Source organism: Tursiops truncatus, chromosome 17, assembly GCF_011762595.2.
Source record: "Tursiops truncatus isolate mTurTru1 chromosome 17, mTurTru1.mat.Y, whole genome shotgun sequence".
Taxonomy (NCBI): Eukaryota; Metazoa; Chordata; class Mammalia; order Artiodactyla; family Delphinidae; genus Tursiops; species Tursiops truncatus.
The window spans coordinates 43,022,214-43,039,331 of NC_047050.1; the positions used below are offsets into that span (position 1 = coordinate 43,022,214).

General features: G+C 35.5%; 1 protein-coding gene across 1 annotated transcript in view; it reads right to left on the reverse strand.

The window, feature by feature from the left end:
• RGS22 (regulator of G protein signaling 22) overlaps nt 1-17,118 on the reverse strand; it is a 181,304-nt gene that overhangs the window by 58,923 nt on the left and 105,263 nt on the right. The window contains exons 15-19 of the mRNA XM_073794632.1: nt 13,402-13,596; nt 7,102-7,194; nt 5,153-5,325; nt 4,065-4,227; nt 1,208-1,366 (exon numbers count right to left, since the gene is read on the reverse strand). Of these exons, the coding sequence (XP_073650733.1) occupies nt 1,208-1,366; nt 4,065-4,227; nt 5,153-5,325; nt 7,102-7,194; nt 13,402-13,596 (783 nt within the window). The remainder of the gene's footprint in view (nt 1-1,207; nt 1,367-4,064; nt 4,228-5,152; nt 5,326-7,101; nt 7,195-13,401; nt 13,597-17,118) is intronic.

Sequence of the window (17,118 nt, forward strand, 5' to 3'; positions counted from 1 at the left end):
AACGTAGTGAGAAAACACGGTAAACAATATTAATGAGCCAAATATCTTTCTACTTGGCTTTGGATAGACAATTAGAGTTAGCCTGAAGAAAGGAAATGAGGAAATCTGAGTTGTCCCAAAGCTTACTTCCAGGAACTTTTTGCCTAAAACAAGTCAGGTCTTCTTCCCCATACTATAAGTTCTATGTTCCCAGCTGTACTGTGTTTTCCATAACTTAAGGTGTTAAGAAGACTAAGGATATTTCCAGATAAGTAAGACTCAAAGTGTTTGATAAAATAAATATGGAGGGCAGCTTTTTTACATTCTTCCTGATCAATACTAATGGCATGTGCTTTGCACACTGAAGTCCAAAATTACATGCTCTCTACTCCTTGTGTTCTTTTTGTAAAGATCAGGTTTGCCTGTTTTTAGGTGTGATAATGACATTTAAAATTATTGAAGCAATACATGCTTCTTATAAAATAAAAACTAAACAAAGCAAAACAACAAAAACCCTACTTTACAAAGTAAAAATCCTTCACACTACCCATACCCATTCCCAGGAGGCAGATCTTTTCTTTCATCTTTGTTCATAAACATAAATATAGACAGAGGGAAGGAGAAAGAGAAATGCATAAATAGACAGATATACAGATATAAGTACATATAATGGGATTATCTTCTATGTATTGTTCTGCATCCTGCTTGTTTCACTCAATAAATAACATCTTTCATTACCAATATATGTGGAAATCTCATGTTTATAATCTCATTTTATATGGAAAACTGCATAGGTATCCATAGTATGGAATTCTTATAATTCATTTAACTATTCCCCTTTGTACATCCTTGCCCATTTATATGAAGACTCAATAATAATAATGTAAAAAATAATAACGATATTAATAGACAGTATGTGAGTGTTTGCTGTGTACCAGGCACCACGTTAAGAAACTACACATATATCATTTCGTTTCCTCTTCATAACAATCTTATGAAGCTATTACTCTTATTATCTCCATTTCTTTTCCAAATGAGAAAACTAAGGTTGTAAAACTTATTGTTGTACAATTAATATGTGGCAGTGTTGAGATTAAAACTTGGGAAGTCTGACTTCCTGCTCTTAACCACTATGCCATGGAAGTACAGTGGCTGAGTCAGGCTTTCACATTTGAGGCTTTGAGAGGTGCTGTCAGTTGCTATCCCAAGATTATACTAATTTACATACCTTTATCTTTTGACGTGCTGCAAACTGTTCACTTGCAAGAAACAATGGCAACCACACATTTTCTAGCCTATTTAGGACATGCTTCTGAATTTCAATTAGAACAGCTGCATCAAGCTGCTCATGGAGAATCTTTCCCCAGCCACCACTTAAATGCATTATCTAAGGAAATAAAAATGAAACAGAAACAACAAACTTCTGTTTAGGTAAAGAAATGCTAGTAGTCATTAATTTATTCATTCACCCCAAGACTATTTGCTGAGCACCTGATAGGTGCCAGAATTTTCATTTTCTGTAAAATAGCTCCTGGCTTTGCTGTGTAGAGTAAAGACAAATAACTTCCCTAACATCAAACAGAGAATTGTGGTTTATGTGATGGTTGTTTTAGATGTATGATTTTGCTTATGATAATATATTTCAAAGAACACAGGGATTTCTATCCTGTGTGACAACTGCAGTGCCATTTTTTTCTCCATGGCTTCAGTTTCTTCAACTGTAAAATAAGGGCATTAGACTTTTAGTTTTCTAAGGGCTCTTCTAGGTCTAATATTCTATGAATCTCTGATTCTACTCAAATGGACTTGTTTGAGAAGGCATTTTCTTTTGTGTCTGAGAAAAATAAGGCATTAATTAGTTAAGAGACAACCTTGACTCAGACATTATAAATATGCATATTACCAATAAACATTGGGTTGGACATGGTGGAATGATGGTGGTGGTAGCAATGTAGGGCTGTTCCAACAACTTCAAAGAAGAAAACAGAGATAGCAGGAAGTAGAAAAAGGCCAGGTTATACAGACAATAGTCTCTGACTTGCACAGGTAGCCCTTTTATAAGACAACTTCTCTGTGGCCAAAATCTTCCTTCTATATAATTACTGGCTTCCACGATACTAATGGCCATAAAAATTAATTAATTAAAAAACAATACTAATGGCCAATTCCTACTATAAATCATCCTGTTTCTGCATATATACCACTCAAAATTGGTGAGTTTTTTGTACACAGAAAAAAATTGGACTCCTCATTGGAGGCTTAGCTCTCCTTTGACTAATAAGATTAACTTAATCCTAATAATAATATTGTTTTATATAAAAAGAGAAACTCTCTCAGCCATCCTTTAATAATATTAATCAAATAATATTAACAATAATACGGTTTCTGTATAAAAATAAGAAGAAAAGAGAATAAGAGAAAAGACTGCTTTGCTAATCAAACTGCAAATTGGCCACACAACTAGGATTAGAACTAGCATGGTCTGTATAAAACATAAGGCGATGCAGAAATCCTTAAGTATAAAATAGGTAAATAAAAATAAAAGTGAAGACAAAGATGAGGAAGAAGGGTCATTTGGAAAACTCCTCTATAGTAAGCACAATCATTTGCTATGACAGCAATGGATGACTTTTTCCACTGAATTTTTAATTCTCAGCAAGTTTTTCTATGGAAGGTTCACACAGTAGCATCAGATACCATGAAACCTCACACAATGTAGCACAAGCCAAATAGAAAACAAATGCTTTCCATGTGTTTATTTCATACTTATGCTTATTGAGATACTCCCAGCCACTTTTGCTAATACATCCCAGATTTGTATCTCAGGGAACTAATGGCAAGACATTTTTGTTAAAGTTGCTTAATTCTAGAATTTCTTCTCCCTCTTACTCCCAAGGACTTTTGTTTATTTTCCCCCCAAAGATTTGGATTTTTAATTTGGTATGCCCTACTTATGAATAGCTCTGAATTTTTCTTTAATTTACTGAATTAATCTGAGATTTGTATTTTACAAACGTATGCCATCAGGGTACACATCCTTTTAAACTACGAAAATAAAGAACTCAAATGCTACACATTTGATCTAGCAAACTTCTAATATTAGCAAATTTCAGGTTAAATAAATTACAACAATTTTATATTTCAAAGGCATTAAAATTGAGCCATATCTCATGTGATCAATTACATGAACACTCAAAACCACTGTTGAATCCCAATCTGACATTTTTGCTGTAAATAATGACACCGTCTAGTTATTAATAAGTTGTGACTAAAGCCATATGATCTTGGCTCAACAAAATGGAAAATCTATGTTCCTGGTCAATAAAAATTGTTTTGGGAGACAGTACAATGGCAAACAGGATTTTTCAAAAATCAGTTATGTCTGGAGTAATTTCAGGTAAGACAAGAACAGAAAAGAGGTAGAGATGGGGTTTAATGGCTGATAATGGCTGCTTTTCTGCTTTTGAAAGGTGCAAGGACTTTGTCCTCCTTGTTTACCACTTATCCTGAGCACCTAGAACAGCGTCAGGCATATCACAGGCACCCATACTTGCTGAATGAATGGGTGAGTGGATGAATGAAAGTTATTTTTATTCCACAGATTACTTTAAAAATAACACAGTTTTAATAATATATAATACTTGAGTGAATTTTAAGGTATCTGTAGAGGGACTTCCCTGGTGGTCCAGTGGTTAAGACTCCACGCTCCCAATGCAGGGGGCCAGGGTTCGACCCCTGGTCAGGGAACTACAGCCCACATACTGCAACTAAGAGTTCGCATGGCTCAACTAAAGATCCCACATGCCGCAAGTAAAGACTCCGCATGCTGCAACTGAGACCTGGTGCAGCCAAATAAATAAATGAATAAATAAATTTTTTAAATAAGTAAATAAAGGAAAGCAGCCTTTATTTAAAAAAAGACATTTGTAGATAATTATGAATACCTAAAAAAAAAGATATCAAAAGTGTCGAACATATAAGTCATAAAAGCAAAAGAAAAAAGAAGACGTTGAGATTGTTGGCAAAAAGAAATAAATTACTAGTTTTCATACTTAAATGTAGAAAATATGTCTCCATGTTGATACCTGGTCCTGTTGATACAGAGAAGCTGGACTGTTGGGTCCAAAGAAATATTTTTTATTAAGGTACTTGTTTTTAATGTACATAGATTCTGCCTCCCTTCGCTTTCGATCTCTGTAAGTTATTCTTCGGAACTGTTCAATGTCTGTCCAGCACATAAGGTCCATGCTAAAATGAAAAAGTACAGCCCTTCTTATTTATTTCTTTCAATTATATTAAACACCAAACAAGTTGTTGTTTTGACAGAATTTAGAAAGTGCTGTATTGAGCAGTTAGCACAACCGATTAGACCATGGAACTAATGAGTATGATATTATTAATATTATTATTAATATTGTCTTATCCTGGCTAAATATATGAATGAATACAAGGAGTGCTGGGATCAGAGAAGAATCTACCATCATACTGGTAGGGTGGGTCTCAGAGTTCTTCCATTAATGATGAACTAGTATTATAAATTTCAAATATGGAAAAATTTCCACCTATTGCATGTCTATTTGGCAACCTGCTAAATTTAGAATGATTATCATCACAAAGGGGAACTATATAGGTGAAATTTGGCTCCCAGGTCTAACCTGTTTTTGTTAACTTGGGAGAAAATTATTGGAAAAAATATGATTAACACTTCAGTTTATATTAGATAAATATGTCATAAGGTACCAAGATTCTATGCAGAACTATAATGTTTCATTTATGTATTAACTAATGAAAATCACAAAATAGTAATTTCAATAGCTTAGTAAAATATAAAAGAGAAACTTCTCAGAAAGAGTCATTAGAGCACCTGTTTAGAAAAATGCAAAAGAAAGAAACATGAGAATAGGCAAAAATAAAACATACTGGTGTTTTAATTTAGCCAATGGTAAAAGTATCAACAAATATTGTTTGACCACTTAAAATAACATTTTGGAGGCTGTTATCAAAATGCAATTCCCAACAAAAGGTTATCGTACAGGTTTCATTAATCTTTACTGAAATGGGTAAAATCTAGCACCAAACCATTTTTATCATATGTTGAATCAAAACAAGTATCTAACAGTTTAGAAGAATATTTTAAGAGAGAAATAAATTTTAAAATGGTTATGTTCCTTACCTTGAAGAATGAGCCTCAAGAAACTGATGAAAATGTTCAAACTCCAGTTTGTTGTTAAGCAGATCATTAAAATTAAAATGCCTATATTCTGCAGGAACATTATTCCAGTATTCTGTTTGTTTAGAGACATGAGGAAGTGGTGAAATACCAGATCCAATTTCACAAGTAGTGTCCTAGTGAAATAACACTTTTCATAAAAATCTCTTAAATACAACAAATTATTTTCCAAATTTAAAGAGAAACTGAAATAAAAATTAACTATTAGGCCAATGGCATTTATCAGTCCAATGGTAGAACTGGGTAAAGAATCCAGAATCTGGTTCTAACTCACATCAAATTCTGTTCTGTTCCTTTCCATTCCATTCCCTTCTTTTCAGGAACATTAGTAACTATTTACTATACACTTGCTTATAAAATATTAATTTTATTATTTTTGTTGGTACAGAAGTAATATGTCTTTTGTAATAAAAAGAAAACAAAAAGCAGACATTGTACTACCATTCAGAGATAACCACCACAAACATTTTTATGTGTATCCTTTTAGTCTTTTTTGTACACACATGTAGTTTATTACAAACGGAAACAGGACTATACAACCATGTATGGTTTTTGGTTCTTTTTCTTAACGATATATCATGAACATAAAACATTAGTTTGTCTATAAAAGTTTTTTATGTTATAGAGTAGTAAAAGATACTTTAGATGTAATCTCCTTCATATAACAGTTAATTGTTAGGTATTTTTAATACCTCTGATGTTTTGCGAACAGTTTACAAGTCCTTCAGGGCAAAGAGCTAGAGAGGCTTATTCTTCAGAAATCCTTCCTATGTAACTCCCTATATAATTAATTCACCTCCCTATTTGTTTTTGAAAAGCATCAGACCATGAGATAAACTACCTATATTTAAAAAATCAATTTTTGATAGGTATAAGTATTATGAATAGTATTATAAATTAAAAAAAATTTAAAGATACTTTATGAATTTTTATGTATCCTTTCCAGATATTAATTAATAGAATTTCAAATAAAGAATTTCTGTGTTTATAAGGCAATAACATGAAGGTTACATTTAAAAAACAGCTTTACTGTTTGTGAAAAACTTTATTGCAAAAGAATAAAGATTTCAGATAGCTACAAAGTAGAAAATTAAAAAATCACCTGAAACCTTACCACTCAGAGCTAACTATTTTTAATATTTTGATGAACATTTTTCCAGACAGCCCTCTTTGCATACATGTATACACCTAGGAATGCATGTATAATTTTAGGTGAATAGGATTAACCAATACCAGTGTTTTTGTTCCCCACATTTTTATAAAATAATATGTCGGGGGCATTTTCCATGTCAATAAATATGAATCTAAACTGTCATTTCTAAGTAGATACACACATTTAATCTTATGGCCTTGTGGATCTATCATGGTTTACTTAGCCAATCACAAATTTGCAAATAACACTTTAATATCCTAGTCAATCCTATGATATTTTTATTGACTCTGTTAAAGCCTTTCCATATTTTTTCTTTATTATTTTGCTTACTGCTATCACACAACACTTCTTTTTCTGTTTGGAAAACTCAATTTAATTCTTTTGTGACTTGAACAAATAGCGCTGCTGCCATACAGAAAATAACCAGTAACATTCAAAGGAATATAATGTGGCTTGAAGGCTCTTAGCTAAGGCAAACCTGTATCTTGGCTCCCTATGCTACTTCAACTGCTTTATTTTTCTGGCTTTGTTGTTAAATGTGTCAAAAAAATGTGATACCTGTCAAATGCAGCATGTTGGGCAAAGAAGCAGCAGAAAATGAAACTGCCTGACCCCTACTTTATCAATACATGATTTCCTCAATATATGATTCCTACTCCCCCCGGCTCCCCCCCAATATATGCAGTGATAATCCTTTCTAGGTTAAAATCTTTGTTTTTCTAAGTAGAGAGTTTCTTACCTCAGCTTTCTTGGAAACTGTCTCTTTATGCAAAGCCTGTAGCTTTCTGAAGTACGTGGAATTTAGCTGTCGAGTTTCCTCCACCAGCTCCACCTATAATAACACAATAATAAAGTTTGTAACATCAAAAGAATGTGCATTATGAAAAAGTGGGGAAAGCGTGCACAATTTGCCAATAACAGTGGGCTAAAAAACAAATACACTTGCCAATAAAGTAATTTAGTTTGGAGGCAGAAGCAAGAAGACCCACATAGTGAAAAACATTAGCTACAGGGCTTCCCAGGTGGCGCAGTGGTTTAGAGTCCGCCTGCCGATGCAGGAGACACGGGATCGTGGCCTGGTCTGGGAAAATCCCACATGCTGCAGAGTGGCTAGACCTGTGAGCCATGGCCACTAAGCCTGTGCGTCCAGAGCCTGTGCTCCGCAACGGGAGAGGCCACAACAGTGAGAGGCCTGCGTACCGCAAAAAACAAACAAACAAAAAAAAAACATTAGCTACAATTGCTATAGGTGCAAGGTTAGGTTGTTTTATTGGGATGTTTCCTGTTTCTTAAGGTAGGACTGCATTGCTATAAACTCCCCTCTTAGAACTGCTTTTGCTGCATCCCGTAGGTTTTGGGTCGTCTTGTTTTCATTGTCATTTGTTTCTAGGTATTTTTTGATTTCCTCTTTGATTTCTTCAGTAATCTCTTGGTTGTTAAGTAGTGTATTGTTTAGCCTCCAAGTGTTTGTATTTTTTACAGATCTTTTCCTGTAATTGATATCTAGTCTCATAGCATTGTGGTCAGAAAAGATACTTGATAAAATTTCAATTTTCTTAAATTTACCAAGGCTTGATTTGTGACCCAAGATATGATCTATCCTGGAGAATGTTCCATGAGCACTTGAGAAAAATGTGTATTCTGTTATTTTTGGATGGAGTGTCCTATAAATATCAATTAAGGCCATCTTGTTTAATGTATCATTTAAAGCTTGTGTTTCCTTATTTATTTTCATTTTGGATGATCTGTCCATTGGTGAAGTGGGGTGTTAAAGTCCCCTACTATGATTGTGTTACTCTCAATTTCCCCTTTTGTGGTTGTTAGTATTTGCCTTATGTATTGAGGCGCTTCTATGCTGGGTGCATAAATATTTACAATTGTTATACCTTCTTCTTGGATCGATCCCTTCATCATTATGTACTATCCTTCTCTGTCTCTTGTAATAGTCTTTATTTTAAAGTCTATTTTGTCTGATATGAGAATTGCTACTCTAGCTTTCTTTTGATTTCCATTGGCATGGAATATCGTTTTCCATCCCCTCACTTTCAGTGTGTATGTGTCCCTAGGTCTGAAGTGGGTCTCTTGTAGACAGCATAAATATGGGTCTTGTTTTTGTATCCATTCAGCCAGTCTGTGTCTTTTGGTGGGAACATTTTATCCATTTACATTTTTTTTTTTTTTTTTTTTGCAGTACGCAGGCCTCTCACTGTTGTGGCCTTTCCCGTTGCAGAGCACAGGCTCCGGACGCGCAGGCTTAGCGGCCATGGCTCACGGGCCTAGCCGCTCTGCAGCATGTGGGATCTTCCTGGACGGGGGCATGAACCCGTGACCCCCACATCAGCAGGCAGACTCTCAACCACTGCACTACCAGGGAAGCCCAATCCATTTACATTTAAGGTAATTATTGATATGTATGTTCCTATTCCTATTTCCTTAATTGTTTTGGGTTTGTTATTGTAGGTCTTTTCCTTCTCTTGTGTTTCTTGCCTAGAGAAGTTTTCTTTAGCATTTGTTGTAAAGCTGGTTTGCTGGTACTGAGCAGAAGGAAAGAGATCATAAAGATTAGATCAGAAATAAATGAAAAAGAAATGAAGGAAACAATAGCAAAGATCAATAAAATTAAAAGCTGGTTCTTTGAGAAGATAAACAAAATTGATAAACCATTAGCCAGACTCATCAAGAAAAAAAGGGAGAAGACTCACATCAATACAATTAGAAATGAAAAAGGAGAAGTAACAACTGACACTGCAGAAATACAAAGGATCGTGAGAGATTACTACAAGCAACTATATGCCAATAAAATGGACAACCTGGAAGAAATGGAAAAATTCTTAGAAATGCACAACCTTCCGAGACTGAACCAGGAAGAAATATTAAATATGAACAGACCAATCACAAGCACTGAAATTGAAACTGTGATTAAAAATATCCCAACAAACAAAAGCCCAGGACCTGATGGCTTCACAGGCGAATTCTATCAAACACTTAAGGAAGAGCTAACACCTATCCTACTCAAACTCTTCAAAAATATAGCAGAGCGAGGAACACTCCCAAACTCATTCTACGAGGCCACCATCACCCTGATACCAAAACCAGACAAAGATGTCACAAAGAAAGAAAACTACAGGCCAATATCACTGATGAACATAGATGGAAAAATCCTCAACAAAATACTAGCAAACAGAATCCAACAGCACATTAAAAGGATCATACACATGATCAAGTGGGGTTTAGTCTAGGAATTCAAGGATTCTTCAATATACACAAATCAATCACTGTGATACACCATATTAACAAACTAAAGGATAAAACCCATAGCACAATCTCAATAGATGCAGAAAAAGCTTTTGACAAAATTCAACACCCATTTATGATAAAAAGTCTCCAGAAAGTAGGCGGAGAGGGAACTTTCCTCAATATGATAAAGGCCATATATGACAAACCCACAGCCAACATCATCCTCAATGGTGAAAAACTGAAAGCATTTCCACTAAGATCAGGAACAAGACAAGGTTGCCCACTCTCACCACTCTTATTCAACATAGTTTGGGAAGTTTTAGCCACAGCAATCAGAGAAGAAAAGGAAATAAAAGGAATCCAAATTGGAAAAGAAGAAGTAAAGCTGTCACTGTTTGCAGATGACATGATACTATACATAAAGAATCCTAAAGATGCTACCAAAAACTACTAGAGTTAATCAATGAATTTGGTAAAGTTGCAGGATATAAAATTAATGCACAGAAATCTCTGGCATTTCTATACACTAATGATGAAAAATCTGAAAGTGAAATCAAGAAAACACTCCCATTTACCACTGCATCAAAAAATCTAGAAACAGGGCTTCCCTGGTGGCACAGTGGTTGAGAGTCTGCCTGCTGATGCAAGGGACACGGGTTCGTGTCCCGGTCCGGGAAGATCCCACATGCCGTGGAGCGGCTAGGCCCGTGTGCCATGGCCGCTGAGCCTGTGCGTCTGGAGCCTGTGCTCTGCAACAGGAGAGGCCACAACAGTGAGAGGCCCGCGTACCGCAAAGAAAAAAACATCTAGAAACAATAAATGCTGGAGAGGGTGTGGAGAAAAGGGAACACTCTTGCACTGTTGGTGGGAATGTAAATTGATACAGCCACTATGGAGAACAGCATGAAGGTTCCTTAAAAATCTAAAAATAGAACTACCATACGACCCAGCAATCCCACTACTGGGCATATACCCTGAGAAAACCATAATTCAAAAAGAGTCATGTACCAAAATGTTCATTGCAGCACTATTTACAATAGCCAGGTCATGGAAGCAACCTAAGTGTCCATCATTGAATAAATGGATAAAGAAGATGTGGCACATATATACAATGGAATATTACTCAGCCATAAAAAGAAACGAAATTGAGATATCTGTAGTGAGGTGGATGGACCCAGAGTCTGTCATTCAGAGTGAAGTAAGTCAGAAAGAGAAAAACAAATACCGTATGCTAACACATATATATGGAATCTAAGAAAAAAAAATAGGTCATGAAGAACCTAGGGGTAAGACGGGAATAAAGACACAGACGTACTAGTGAATAGACTTGAGGATATGGGGATAGGGAAGGGTAAGCTGTGACAAAGTGAGAGAGTGGCATGGACATATATACACTACCAAACGTAAAATAGATAGCTAGTGGGAAGCAGCCGCGTAGCACAGGGAGATCATCTCGGTGGTTTGTGACCATCTAGAGGGGTGAGATAGGGAGGGTGGGAGGCAGGGAGATGCAAGAGGGAAGAGATATGGGAACATATATATATGTATAACTGATTCACTTTGTTATAAAGCAGAAACTAACACACCACTGTATAGCAATTATACTCCAATCAATATGTTAAAAAAAACAACAACAAAACAAAACATTAGCTACAGCAAAGTCAGGCTTCAAATGTTAAAAAAGGTATACATTTCTATGTAATGATATAATGCCACCAAAGATCATTCCTCCTTTCTGGACACCCCATGTGAACTAGCAGACAGTGCAAACATGTTGGGTGGATCACTTTTCCATCTTCTATTCTTTATAACTGGATAATAGTCATGAAGATAGGCATTCTTAGCTTTAGGGACCTAATAATCCACAGTAGAACAAAAAAATGATTGGATGCTATTGTTATCAGTCTGTGAGCAAAGGTTTTATTGCTATAGCAAGAGAGGGGAGAGTCAATCATCAAATTAAACCTCACAGTAGGACTTAGCCTTCAGAGTGTGTATTGCACTGCTTCATACAGTCAGGAGAACAAGATCATTTTCCATTTCTCTATTGAGAAAGATCAGTTTAGCCGACTGAGAACTCCTGTATTTAATAATTAATTTTGGTTAAATCTTCTTGTTTATCCTTTTTGGGAAAGAGTCTACATAATCCAGTCAGCTGGACTTTTAGAGAAGTCCTCTGGGCTGAACTTAAGAAGTTTATAGAATTAAGAGAAATTTATTTTTCCTCTTATTAAAAAGAGTGTATAATTTGTCCCAGGCATTTCGTAAGAATCACTGCTAATGCTAAAACTTCTTGGTTTAGGGAAGTCAGTTATAATTCTGAATCTGTTTTGTCATCCTAGGACCATATCTTATATCCATTTTCCTCTATACCATATACTGTATTTAAAATCATGACTGGGGACTTCCCTGGCTGTCCAGTGCTTAGGACTCTGCGATTTCACTGCGGAGGGCATGGGTTCGATCCCTGGTTGGGTAACTAAGATCCCGCAAGCTGGGAGGCGTGGCCAAAAAAAATTTAATTAGTTTAAAAAATAATAAAATCATGACTGGAGAGAATTTTTCTTTTCTTAAAAAAATATTTATTTATTTGGCTTCGTCAGGTCTTAGTTGCGGCACACAGGATCTCTGCTGTCACGTGTGGGATCTTCATTGCGGTGTGTGGGATCTTCATTGCGGCATGCGGTATCTAGTTCCCTGACAGGATCGAACCTGGGCCCCCTGCATTGGGAGCACGGTGTCTTAACCACTGGACCACGAGGGAAGTCCCTGGAGATATTTTTTTTTAATTTCATATAATATCTCAATTTTCCTAGTGTAAAATATGTATTTTTGTAGTAGAAAGGATACAAGTGTTAATTTTTCAGGACAAAAAGAAATCAGGACTGAAAAATTCATTAGTTTGGTCAATGAATTTAGTAAGCCGTGGGGTTGTGTTGGTCACTATCCAATAAGGTGGCTCTATCCGAGGTGCTTGGTATTAATTTCATCTTAATTACCTCACCCATCCTTTCTGCAAGAAGACATGACCAAGACGTTGTTCAGGAGATCTGAATGAAGAAGTGCAATACAGAGACAGCAGGGATCCACCTGAAATGACCTCATGTACAGGGTACATGCATTAACTTAATATTAAAAATACCCACAAATGGTTTTAATTTGTGATTCAAAATAAACATTTAAAGAAATTTCCTCCACCCATCAATAAGCATAGTGAAAATAGTCAAGCCCTGAGACTTAAAATGACCTCTTTTGGAATGAAAAAAGATGTGTTGACACTTTTATCAAATCAAGCAGTCTGACCTGATGAACATCTGAGGGTGCTTTAAGTCAGAGAATGTGCTTTCCACAGTATATATGAAACGTTTATATTTTCCATGGATGTAATATTTACTGTAATTCATCCAGAATAAAAATAAACAGCCTCCTTCCATTAATCAAAATTAAAGCCACTGCTGAGAAATGGCAAGAAGTGACAAAGCCAGTATATTAACATGGCATATTTTATTGGTTCACAGGAAACCAAAACTCAAATTTTTCTCTGCTGACATATTTGTAGACAGACTTAAAAATGACATCAATTTTAGCCTTTTGTTAGGACACAACAGGGAAACTGGCAAAAACTAAGTTAATAAATACTTTCCCTGCCCCAATTTTGTGTCTGCCCAAATCTTAACTCTGAGTCCCTGGCCCACATGAAATCTTTTCCAGCTTTTCTCTCTTGCGAGTTAACAATGTTGCCCATCATCAGTTTTGGGGTAAACCTGAATTGTTCACACAGAATTCATCAGTGCCACAATACCTTTCTGTAAGCAACTTGGTCTGATTTTACCATCTTTGTCCAAGGCTCAAGAAGGAGGAGAAGGATATATTCTTCTGCTGTGTCGAAAAGGTCTTCAAATGGCGGCTGTATTTTCATATAAATTTCTTTTTTCTTTTCCTGTTGGAGTCCAATGTCAAGAGTGGCTGAAGGAGCAATGTATGTGGCAAAAAGATACTAAGGGAGAAGGGAGAGAAAGGAGAGGATATTGGAAGAAACCATAATGGTTAGTAGATTCCTCAGCAAAGCCATTTTTAGAAAGTTAAGAGAAGGCAAATAAGCTCAAGTAATTTTTTTTCTTGAAAAGGTGTGTGAAACTACTTAGGACAAAGCAACGTATTTATTCAAAGCCTTTGCTTTTCATTTTCTTTTCCTATTTCTTTGTTGGTTATTAGTCAACTAGTCACTGGATCTTGTATAAGTGTATGTGATTTGGGTATTCTATTTTTTCTCAGATTACTACTATGTATTATTATGATTGACTCCAGGTTATACGTCTCCTTTCCTTATGTTCATGACATTTCTAACACATTTGTGTTACTTTCCAAAGTGGTTTGAAATGCCTTTTAGGGAAAAAGAGGCAAGAATTCACCAGGGCTGAAAACTGACTATCAGTCTAGAGACCCAACAGACTACCTCCCCTACCCAACTGAGTTCCAGAGTTCTTAAATGTCTCCATCTGGTGTCCAATGCTGTGGAAGAGATACAAGAAGGAAACAAAAGTGAATGGAAAGATGTACATGGAACTTCTAGCTTCCTAGACAAAGCTGCATAAATGTCTATTCCATTCTACTCATTTGTCTTGTCTCTCAATAACAGCTATTTAAATCTGAGAAGCAATTTAATAACATTTAATTTTTAAAATGTTACATACTGGATATGTCATGCCCTGCACATCACATTTAACTGAAGTTTTTGTTATTGTTTCATACTTAAAATTAATGAATTTTATGGCATGTAAATTAAACCTCAATAAAGCTGTTAAAAATAAAAATTAAAAAAAGAAAGACTATTGGTGATTTCTCCCAAAAGCGACACACTCCTTCCTCCATTTTAAAGATTATCTGATCTCTATCGTAATTTTTTCTTCATTCTGTTCTATTTACATCACTATATCAAAATAAATAGTTATCTAAAACAAAAGAATCTCAATTAATCGCATTTTATTTCAATTTTATTTTTATACTTAGACTTTGGAACTGATAATGCCTAGATTCGACCCAGGCAATAAGATAGATAGGTAGACAGATAGAAAGATATTTGTACCAAATACCAAATAATAGTCTTATGTAAAATAATCTTTTAAAAGTTTTAAAGGGTTCACATTAATAACATAAGCATTTACCATGTATCCACTACAGCTTAGACACTTGGATAGGTGCTGTGTATGTAAAGATTAATGAATGCCTGCCCTGAAGGAGCCATTTGGTGTGACAAAGAGATGAAAACCAGTGGCTACAACACAGTATGATAAGTACTACAATAAAGGTATGCATTGAAAATAAGATCTTCAATAATTGCCTTTCTTTTTAAGCTCACCTCCATTAATCACCTTTTCAACTTTACACTCAGATACGCATTTTTCTGTAATTCCCTAAACCTTGATGTTTGCCATTCTATACCATTGCACACATTGTTCCTTCAATCTTGTATATATGCCCTACCCCATGCACCTTGTCTGCCTCATAAACTCTGATTTATTCTTAAAAACCGACATGGATTTCTCCTCTTCTAGGAGCCCTTCATTCATACCCTCCTCCCAAGATCATGCTTTTTACTACTACACTTATCACACTATAATGCAATCATGTATCATGTGTCTTCTCTTCTAGAACAAGGATCTTGAGGGCAAATACTGCAGTTTAGTCCTCTCTGATTCTCCAACTCCTAAAAACTGTTTTGGTAGAGAGCAGATGTTATAAATGTTTATTGATTTGTACTGAATCCACAGAAAAGACTCATTTTTGTCTTGGAATGGGGAAGGAAAAGGTTCAGAAACTCTTGCAAGAGAAAGATAAGCTCCTTCCTAGTCTTTAATCTGAATCTTTAAATATGAGTTGGAGTAAGTCAGACAAGATAGGGGAGTTGATGAGAAGGACAGTCCAAGAAGAAGGAAAACATGGCCCAAGGCATGGAGGCCTAAGGGGGTTTTATAACCTTATAGAGAGCGTTTAGGCTCCAAGTAGAGAACACTGGCTAAAGGAAAGAGGTAGAATAAGAGAGGAGGATATAAAGGGAGGAAGGCTCCACAGCATGGATATCATCTGTTTTCCTTTGGTAAGGAATTTGAATTTTACCTAAAGATATAAAATGGGGAATCTCTGAGAAGTGACATCTTTAGATATGAATTTTAGAAATAAATCACTGTGGCATCATACGGGAAAAACGGTTTGAGTAGATCAAGATTTGAGGCAGTTTGGAAGTTATTTTAATAGCCACACAAAAAATTACAGGCCACCCTCATCTCTTGTTTGCTTTTTTGCAATAGCCTCCTAACTGGTCTTCTCAGGTTCTTCTTTGCTTCTTCATGGTCTTCCTTTTTTTAAACCACAGCAAACAGAGAAATTCTTTTGTGTATCACTCCTCCATTCAAACTCTCCAGTGACTTCCCACCTCACACAGAATAACAGCCAAAGTCCTTATAATTACCTATAATTGGAGTATTTGGACGTTTCTCAGCGCTGAGAGGACAAGGGTTATAGTTCATGATCTGCCAGTAGGGAAGCCCCTATAAACACCCCAGGCTCTCAAAACACTCTAAGAGCAGGGGTGGACCTGATATAGACTCTTGCCTTGAGTCTTTAAAGGGCCCAAAGAAAATAACTGCTAACCTATACTTCTATACCTGGTAAAAAAAAAAAAATACCCTTCTAAAATAAAAAGGAAATAAAGATGTCGTAAGTCAATAAACAAAACCAGAATTCGTCACCAGCAGACCTACACTAAATTAATTAATTAAAGGGAGGTCCTAGACAAAAGCAGGATGGAATATAGAACAATATAAAGCATAAACATGTAGGGAAATATCAATACATATTGATTGTAAAATATAATAATAATGGATAAGGTCAGAGGAAATCATAAAAGAGTCTAAGGAAAAGAAGTCAGAATTGAAGGTTCAGATTTAAAGTGCAGTTGAAATGACCAACCATGAGGTCCATTATAGGTAGAAAAGCACATGAGATTAGAGTCAGGGTAGTAATATAATAACAAGCAGGGCAGAGTATCAAAGAACTAGAAGTGAAGATAAAGGAGAAGCCCATGTATCATAGTTAAAAGAGAGGACTATAAAGTTCAGTGTATAATAGGCACTCAATAAATATTTGCTAAATGAATGAATGGAAGATAGTGGCCTAATCTGAAATTACGATCTGAAAGGGAAATTTCAGAGTTCAAAAATTTTAAGCTGGAGTAGTTCCAAATTATGATGAATTCTGGTATATGGCCATCCCTATAGTTAACTTAGGAGAAATGGAGATAAAAGACATTGGAACTGGGTAAATTAAGAAACACTCTAGCACATATGTTATAAGGATTATTAGCTTGGGTACTGGAAAAGCTTCAAGGTGATAAAAAAGAAAAAGGTTTTCTTTTTTAAAGAAAAAGAAAGAAATTTCATGAGTCATGTATTGAAATTTTCTAGGAAGATAAAGAGAACTGAAAAGGTCTTTAGATAACATTAATGAGGTTAAGGAGGGG